This window comes from Camellia sinensis, chromosome 10 (assembly GCF_055761805.1).
Source record: "Camellia sinensis isolate YWXY chromosome 10, ASM5576180v1, whole genome shotgun sequence".
Classification (NCBI taxonomy): domain Eukaryota; kingdom Viridiplantae; phylum Streptophyta; class Magnoliopsida; order Ericales; family Theaceae; genus Camellia; species Camellia sinensis.
Window position 1 is genome coordinate 163,032,980 of NC_138970.1, and position 10,075 is coordinate 163,043,054.

The 10,075-nt window shown below is 38.8% G+C and overlaps 1 protein-coding gene across 1 annotated transcript; it reads right to left on the reverse strand.

Moving 5' to 3' along the window:
- Positions 1-7,226: 7,226 nt before the first annotated feature.
- On the reverse strand, positions 7,227-9,874 carry LOC114272714 (G-type lectin S-receptor-like serine/threonine-protein kinase LECRK3). The gene has a single exon (XM_028214431.2). It carries the CDS (start codon positions 9,734-9,736, stop codon positions 7,334-7,336), a length of 2,403 nt encoding a protein of 800 aa, XP_028070232.2. The 5' UTR covers positions 9,737-9,874; the 3' UTR covers positions 7,227-7,333.
- Positions 9,875-10,075: the final 201 nt, after the last annotated feature.

Here is a 10,075-nt window from a genome sequence, read left to right on the forward strand (position 1 = left end):
TTTAGCCTTAATTATGTTATGATGATATGAAATGACTAAGTCCCCTGAAATGTTATGTTTGTATAAATTAATGATTGTTCAAAATTTTCCTTGAACATAATTGTGGTGTCCTTAGCAGAGGCCCTCGCCCAGGGGACATAATACTGTGGCTTATGGTCATGAGGCCCTAGCCTGGGGAAATAATACCGTGCCCTATGTATGAGACATGTTGCCGGTACCGAAGGTTCCATTATGGAACTTGATATGCTTGACCAGTATGATATGCTATGCTAAAGGGAGTACCACACATGATTTGAATATGAGATATGAATTGTTACACTAATGTGTACAACAAGTTGTTTTGTTATAATGCACATACATGAACATATGAATCATGAAAAGTTGTTTATGTGCATTCAATTCTGCCTACGGGTGTCTATGTGAAATATGAACATGATTTGAGTATATAATTACTTAGTAAATGTTCAGCATGCGATATCTGATAAGTATGCAATTATCTGTTACGCATGTGATTAATTACGTACGACATGTGAAATGAGAATATAAAGACATGCCTATGTGTGACTATGTGTTTATTTTTGTATTGGACATCCCCGTATTTGGCATGATTTAATAAGGGTTCGTGTAGAACGTGGTTAAAGTAAGGGCATACGAGTTGGAAGACTCTTTTACAGCCCAACCTGATAGACTGGAAAAAATGGTACAAGAAATGGCAGAGATCTTAAGACAACAACGTCAGTTGCTGTTATGGTAAGAACTTATGCCATCACCAATGTAAGAAACGCCAAGGAGTCGTTGTCGGATTTCGGGGGCTTGTTATAGGTGTGGTAAATGGACCGTATGGTAAAGAACTGTCCCCGAACTGAACAAAATGTGAATAAACGTTCTACCTCAACTAGATTTGTACCAGTGGTAGGAATTGCTACTCAGGATAGAGTAATTACACTCATCCTAGAAAGCACTCAGAATACTGTGATTGTTATCCCAGGTATCTATATTGTTTACAAACGAATGCTTATGTGTTGATTGATCTTGAATTAGTACATGTGTACATCTTTGCTTGGGATATTATTTGATTCAAATCGGTATATCCTTTCGTATCTGCTGCATGTGTATTTAGATTGGTTGGACTCACAAGATCGAGACCGTATTCATTGAATGTGTATGTTCCATTTGGGAAAATTTGTGAAATGCATATTGGGGTATCGATTAGCTCTGCACATGCACACGCACATCTGAACCTATGCTTAGGGTGATTTGTTATATTACTGTTTCGATGACTAAACCACTGGAAGTATGATTCTGTGATTGTGTGACCGAGTTGAGCACCCTAAATGATGAACTCTATAATTGTGAGACCATGTATTTTGATTGGTAGAAAGTTGACTGGATTACGTGACTACACTGGGCTCAACTCATAAGCCTATGCTTTTGTGGCTAATTTGGAACTTTTGCGTAACAATCCTATGCTATGTGTACCTGAGGAGCTCTGTTTAATGTGTTACTGTGCACCATGCTCTTGCACATAAGACTTATTTGAGAACTGCTATACTAATTATGATACGTACCTCCCGATACGAATAACTGCATGCATATGCGACTACCCCCAAATTTATGTAGACAATACCGTATTGTACCTGATTTGAAACACTTTGATATGAACAGTTGTGATGAATAATTCTGATATGACTTTGAGAACTGATAAACTTAGGACAGTTATGAAACTATCAGCCGTGTGCCTAAACAAACGAAATGAGCCTCACAGAACCGAATGTACCTCATTTGAGAAAACTTTTATCTGATTCGGTCCTTTAGAATCTTTGTCTGATTTGACCTGATAGAACCCTCATTGGATATAATTTGATGGAATCTTTGTTTGATTTAATCCGACAAGACCTTTGCTTGGGTTAATTTGATTTTGTTAAGGGAAGACCACGAATTGTTCATGAATAAATAGCCAGATTATTCTTGGCAGAAAAACTGATAGACCCAAAACTTGAATTCGTTTGGAATGCTTGACTTGTTTGAAAGACCTTTTGTGGGCTATGAACAGATTGATCTAACTATGAACACCATTGAGAACCGACCTTAAACAATTGGGCATAAGTGTTATAAAGGAACCGAATTGTACAAACCCCGTGATTGGGTGCCGTAAGGAGTGTTGTTCCATTTTTTTTGTTTGACGCTATGGGAACCGATGACGGTAGATTGATTTGATTTTGAGCAGTACTGAACATTTGTCTTTGACTGATCAAAATATGTTTTGTAAGGGAGAGTGGTTGCTTCAGTGTTATCAGATTTTGGAGAAATCAGGTTATAGTGAATGGTGTTGTGTTGCTTTGATGACATTCTTAGAGTGTCCTTTCGTGCTAGGGGACGTTAAGCCTATGTAGCACCTTTGATTGAGATACCTTTTGCCACCGACGGTTTCGTACGGGTGGGTTTGACTAATCGATCTGGAATCGGCGACCGATGGTCGCGAACGGGCGTGCTTCGATTCCGAGACGATTATTCTTTTGTTTTGTTCGGAATGTCATCCTTTGGTATTATGTAAATGTATTAACATCTAAGAAACTTTGAAAAAAAAACCTGATTGTCCGAAAAGTGCGTAAATTCAGTACGCTTTGTATATAACTACCCAGTGTCATTATATTCTGTGATTGGAACCCTGAGAATATGTGAATTGTGTTGACATGCGATTGACTCTTTTGATAATACCTTTGGTATCATGGGGATTTACATATATGAATTGTCTTATGCTTTTGACGACTATCAGATAAACTAGAAAGACTCGACGGAACAAAGAATTGAATACTGAACTGAATTGTGAATTGTAAACTGTAAACTGTTAAGTGAACTGAGAATACGTGTATTCTATTAGAAGTCGACTGCCTCAGTGTTGTTGTATTTTACAATTGGTACTATGAGGATATACGGACTATATGCGTTGTATGGGTAATTGCCTCAATACTACCTTTGTTGGTTAGAGAATCGGTGTCTGGATCCACTTTGAATTTCTGAAGACTTTTGATTGACCTTGGATAACTGTGATGAGTCACTGGACTAAATACCGAATCAGATTATGAATTGTGGAACTATTGAAGAATGAATTGAACTTTTGTGACAAGGGAGTAGACCGAACTCCTGTGACAAGTTAGCTGACATTTGAAATAAATATGTTAGTGACCTGCTTTGAAGAGGGTAATTGGTGAATGTGTGTCTAAGTATTTTTCGGGGCCAACAGGTTGAAGCCGAATATCAGATAGTGGTGGAACTACTTCAATCTCTCTATTTTGGAATGGAAATGGGAATATGTGACTACGAATTTTGTTGTGGGGCTACCTTGAGCACCCAAGGTATAAGTCCCGTTTGAGTTTTTGAATATGGGATTACTAAGTTGCCTATCTCTTCCCTGTGAAATTTTCGTAAGATGCTTGTAGACTAATCACTGTTATACCAATAAGATTGCTTGTTTGCATGAGGTCCCAGTATCTATTGTTTTAGACAAAAATTTTAAAATGTGTTTGAATTTTGACAAGCCTTCAAGAGGCAATGAGAACTGAATTGGGATTCAGCACTACTTTCCATCCATAATTGATGTATAGTCAGAAGGAACTATTTAGACTCTGGAGAAATGCTCCGAATGTGTACTTTAGATCTTCGAGAGGTCAGAAAAATCTGCCATTGTTGGCAGACTCTGCTTACAACGAAAGCTTACGCTCTAGTTTCAATATGGCACCATACAAGCTTTGTATGGAAGAAAAGATAAGTCTCTGACTGGTTGAGGACTGAGTTTTGTTTGACTTTGGGGCTAAGTAAGTGGCTATCAAAAAGAATTGGAACCATTGAATGAAAAGTGCTCCGAATTGTGCCTGACTAAAGGTAAATTAAGTTTAGAGGACCAAACTTCCTAAAGGGGGGAAGACTGTAATACCCCTATTCCGTAATATGTTAATTGGTCCTTAATATGATGTAATTATGTGTTTTGATATGATTTTGTGTTCCATTATGTGAAAATATGTGGTTTTGAAGTTCTATCTGTTCATCATGGGAATATCTGTTGAATAATCTGCTTTGGGAATTAAATTGAGGGCCCTATCGGCCACAGAACCCAAAATTGACTACGCCTTTGTGATTGGCATAATTTTTAAAGCCTACGGTGGAATTTAATTGAAAATTGATTCGAGTCAGATTAAATTGATTTAATTAATGGTTTAGTACCCAATTATTTGATATTTATATTTTTGGCTAGTAGGACTTATTTTAAATGGGCATTCTACACTAAATTCCCTTTTTATATTCATTTGGGCTGATTTCAACTCTAAGATAAGAGAGGGGAGGGTCGGCTATAGAAGGAAAAAGGGGAGAGTTGTACAATTTTGGTTCAAGACTTGAATCTCTTGAAGATCTAGCTCAAGATTTGGCTAGAGCTTGAGTGTTGAAGCTCTTAGGTAAGTGAATTCATGGACTCTTGTTTGTAATTTGTAAGTTCAAAGTTGAAAAATGTTAAAGAACATGAATTGAGTTGGTTTTGTTAAATTTGAAGTCTTAGAACACATGCATGTAGGAAATTGTTATGAATTTCCATATTTAAACACAATGTGTGTGTAATTGCTTTGAATGTTGCATGTTTGAGCTCAAAGGGGTATGGTCCATGTAAATTTGTAGTTGAAGCTTATGTATAATCACCATTGGTATCATCTAAGTTGAGAATGGGAGCTAGACATCACATGCATGTACAATCTATGAAGATAAGAGCTTTGAATGCATGAAGGTGTATGCTAGAATTGAGTTTGGTGTCAATTTGAGCCATGCATGTGTTAAATCCTTGAAATTGAGCTCCATGAAGATGTGTTTTGGTGTTTATACCATGTTAGTACAAGTATATGTGAAATTGGAGCCATTAAGAGCATGAAATGTTGGTTTGAATGTTGAAGAGAGCTCAAGAACTCAATCTGGAAAACCCAGATTTTTTATGTCCACTCGAGCGGGGTGATTGCCGCTCGAGCAGGAAAATCGTGCTCCCAGCACTTTTTGCAGAATTGGATTTCTGCTTGAGTGAGATATCTCACGCTCGAGCGGGGAGTTTTGTAGACAGGTCTTCCGCTCGAGCTCTCTATTCCACGCTCGAGCGTATTTTTTATGCAACCAGTACTTTTGCAGGCCTTAAGGGTCCGCTCGAGCAGGTAAGTTGACGCTCGAGCAGGTAAGTTGACGCTCAAGCGGGAACCCTGTTCTCTGAAATTTTGTATGCTCGTTCTGTGTTTTGTTTTCCGTTCTCTTTCACTTGTAAGCACTCTTAGGCATATGTTAAGCATTGTAAATGAGTTAATGAGATAAGAATAAAGCCTAAAGAGGAATATGTGAATCAAAGAACGGATTGAACTGTTAATGACCTTTTTATGTTCATGAAATGTGTAGGGTCAAGCTCCAGGGCAAATCCACAAGCCGATCACTGTGAGTAATATCAATATTTGAATGATTGTGAATGTCCAATTATTATTCCCTTATAGGCTTTATGAGTTGCTAATTGGGATTGTGGACAAAAGTCAGACAGGAATAAACATAAATGGACCAAATGTCGTTTTGATAAACATAAATGGACCAAAGGTCGTCTCGATAAACATAAATGGACCAAAGGTCATTTTGATAAACATAAATGGACTAAAGGTCGTTTTGATAAACATAAATAGACCAAAGGTCGTTTCGATAAACATAAATTGACCAAAGGTTGTTTTGATAAACATAAATGGACCGAAGGTCATTTTGACATATATGAACGGACCGAAGGTCGTTTTGACCTATACGAATGGACCGAAGGTCGTTTTGACATATATGAACGAACCGAAGGTTGTTTTGACAGAAATGAATGGACCGAAGGTCATTTTGATAGAAATGAGTGGACCGAAGGTCGTTTTGACATATATGAATGGACCTAAGGTCATTTTGACATGAATGAGTGGGCCGAAGGCCATTTTGACACGAATGTATGGGCCGAAGGCCGTTTTGACATGAACGGAAATCTGAATGGGCCAAAGGCCAGAATGTTTGGAATTGCAGTCACTTGATTTGAATTTCGTATAGTTATATATCTGTTAAATAGAAATAAGAATTGGGCCCAAGGCCGTTTGGAACATGTTGTTCTACATTGTTATGTAACTTCTGTATTTGATTCGATATTATTCACTGGGCGTTCGCTCACGCTCATTCATGTGTTTGTAGGTGAGCCAAGAGAAGTCCAAACCCAGCCCTTGTGAAGTCTGTGAGGAGCAACAAAGGTTTCGGAGAGTCAGCCCTCGTGTCTCAGGTACGAGACCCGTCTTCGCCCTTTTGCTATGTATTTACATTTTGTCATGTTGGCGAGGACTTTGTGTATATCTATACATAGCTGTGATGGGTTGACTTAGTTTTGAATGATCATGTTTGTACAGAACTTATGTCACTATGTTTCTGACGTAAGTTATTAACGTACATATGTCTGGAATGTTATGATGTGCATATAAGCACAGCTCTATGGACAAAGTTTTAAATTGCTTCCGTTTGGCCCCCATTTACTCTGTTAAAATACGTTTGGTTTGGTTTGGGACCGTAGGTAATATCATGATTACTGGCCGGTTACGTCCTTAACCCACGGGGGCGGGTTGGGTCGTGACAATAATAATAATAATAAAACACTGATGGCTTGGATATTGCTTCAATGAGTTTGTGACCAACATCATGCATCCCGTCTTTTGTTCATACATTCTCTAATAAACTACTAATCAATTGGCTGGTACAATTTGGGTGACTCTATAGGAACAATCCATCGTCATGCTTGTGCAATCTGGTTGGATGTGCATCAATTGTGCAATCTATTCAAAGTGGATCTTTTAAGCATTAAACATGTACCACAATTTCACGTTCGATTGCACAATACAAATTTGCTCCTCATCGATTGCATAATTGATTGTGAAATTATAAATGTCAAGTGCCTAAGATCCACTATGAATCAATTGTAAACAATATCCAAACAAATTGTACAAGGAGACCAATTGAAAAGAATGATGAAGCGCATATTTAAAATCAGGCCAAGTTTGGCAATTTAAAATCAGGCCAAGTTTGACAATTTAAAAATAATTCATCTTTTTATCTTTTTTTTTATCGCATTACCTCTATACTTTTCTGTACATCTTTTCGTAAAAAGATAAAAATTACACTTATTTAAATCATCCCAAACAACCCCTCAATTTAGACAAAACATTAACAAGAACTTATTTCTTCTTCATTGAAGGAGCTAGACGGATCCTAGATGCATCAAAGGCCTACTTTATCAATTGATAACAATAAGAAAGATTTATATGGCACTTAGAAAGGAAGTAGGACAGGGAGGAATTGGAATGTCTACAGTCCCTTCTAGCATTAATAAAACTTTCTTCATTGAAGGACGGAGCGATGGCTCATCTTGAATGCACCAAAGGCCTACTTTAACCATTCTTTCAAGTTTTCTCATCTCCACATCTTCATTACCCACCAGCTTACCAAGTTCCTTTGTCTGAAAGCAATCATAAACCCATTCTTCAAGGACAGCTTCTTCCTCGCTAAAACTCAACTCCAAACACTTTCGACAACATATGATCTCCAACAGCATAACTCCGAAACTGTAAACATCGACTTTGACTGTTACTGGCAATTTTCGGTGCCACTCAGGCGCAACATAACCCCTTGTTCCTCTAATCACTGTGAAAGTTTTTGTTTGGTTCGGCTTCAAAAGCTTTGCCAAGCCAAAGTCAGAGATTTTGGCGCACCCGTGCCCACCAATCAATATATTTTGTGGCTTTATATCACAGTGGATGATCTGTGGCTCGCACTCTTCATGCAAGTAGAGTATGCCTCTGGCAATGTCGAGAGCAATTCCAATCCTTTCATCCCAATCTGTTCGATTTTCATTTTCGGGTGTGAAAAGGAAATCTGCAAGGGATCCATTACTCATGTACTCATATACCAGAAGCCTGTTAGGTCCTTCGAGGCAATAACCAATCAGTCGAACTAGGTTCCGATGATGCGTTCTCCCAATTACTCTTATCTCTGTTTGAAATTCTTGTTCACCCTCTGTCAACACTTTCTCTAACCTCTTCACAGCTACATCCTTTTGGTTGTCCGATATGAATCCTTTAAAGACAGTCCCGAACGCTCCTCTACCCAATTCTTGGTTGAACCCATTTGTAACTTTTTCTAATTCTGCGAAAGTAAAAGTTCTTAGAGCAGCTTCCTCACCCAACTCAGCATTCCTTTTTGCAGAAATCTTTTTATATGCCCAAACATGGTTTCTGTGCATAAGTATACCTGAAATCGCCAGCATCATCAAAGAAAAAACAAGTAGTGAAACACCAATGATTAGGATGTCCAGTCTCAACTCTTTCTTTGGTTTCTTGGGTGGATTGTCACTACGAGTCGGAACACCTTCTGTGTTTGGTGAAAACGATTCACCCACCTTGATTAAGGCAACGTTTGAATCACTTAGCAATCTTCTTCCGAATCTCAAAGGAAGCCTTTGCTTTTTGCACTGCTGGTTTTTGAATAGTGCAGCTTCACAGTTACAGTCTTGCAAACAGGCATCTTCACATTCTTTTCTGGAACTCAATTGTAGCACCGAATACGAATCATCTTCCCATATAGTATTTTCTAGTGGGCTCATCTTGTAATATTTGGTATTGCTGTCCCCATTTTTGATTTTGCAGCTTTGTGCAATGAAATTTCTCACGCACCCAAAAGCCCAACTACTCGGATCAACAGAAACAAATCCTGGAAGACATCTACACTCGGCCTCTGTATCATTTGAAATACAGAACCCATTAAGCCCGCATAGACCTTTAGGATCACACTTATCGAAAGAAGAGTTCCACCAAATCGACCACTTTTCTTTCGGATCCAAGGTACGTCGTAATGAATACACTCTGAAGATTCCGTCCACATCGATTGTCATCCTGTAAATCTTTTCTTCCTTCGTAGGTTCTGCATCAGATAAATTTTTTATATTGGTGGTGCCTGTCGCATTGAGCATGTAGAGATGGCCGTCACCGTCGAGATGCAACGAGCAATTATCTCCATACATATTCGTGCCAGACGCCCAATAAGAATATGGGGCCGTATAAGATGGCGCAGAAACCGGGTATTGGACGAGGTGCCCGTCTTGTTGCATCGAGAGACGAAAAATCCCCGTCGAATAGTTGGTTTCTGAAGCCCTAGAAAACAACTCATGCCCGGCTAACAGAATCTGGCCGGGCAAAATGGTGTCTGTTGGGTGATCAAAACTTTGCCAAATTATGTTGTGAACATAATTATAGAGCACGAAGTTGCCCGAATCGAGCATCGATGCATAAGAAGCAGGTTGGGTAAGGTCAGTGATGTCGGTGTCCTGGCTTTGAGGTTGTTGTAGGACGAGCCTTCCATCACTAGTCAAGACTAAGGTTGCATTGCTTGGGACTGGGGCGTTGTCTCGGTTGGCTGTCCAGACTACAGTCTTCTCTAGAATTCCAGCAAGAAAGACACCGACAGCATAGCCATTGCCTTCTGGGTAGAATCCGAAGGCATACAGACCAGAAACTGACAACCATGAGGAGTTGGTGGTGGGGGTTAGAGTGGAACCGAGGGTTATATTTGATTGTCTTCGTTGTTGAGCTTGTACTGTATTTGTATGCAAATGCAATGATGCAGAGAGAATTACGAGGAAGAAGATTAAGGTAGTAGCAATAGCCATGGAAGTGAATAAAGCTTTTGCTGCTGAACCTTTTTGTTTGATTTCTTAGAAGAAATGCAATGCACAAGTTCTTGTATTTAAAATCCCAGTGTGTACTCTTATGTAATAAAAAATGAAAATGTTTCAGGCACGACTTAGTCAATGTTCAGGATTTGAACGGATCCCTTACTTGTGAAAAAATTATTTGGTGTTCTTGGGACTTTAGGTGGCGGCGCTCTTTAGCAATCATAATTCATTATATCCTCTCTTATTCCTTAATTACTCAATACAAATGGTGAGGCTTATCTCCTTCTCCAATCACAAACTTTACCAACAAACAACTTCTCGTTTGTTTGAGTT

Excerpts from the sequence above, each read along its gene's own strand:
- LOC114272714 (XM_028214431.2), bottom strand. The coding sequence starts at position 9,736 with ATGGCTATTGCTACTACCTTAATCTTCTTCCTCGTAATTCTCTCTGCA.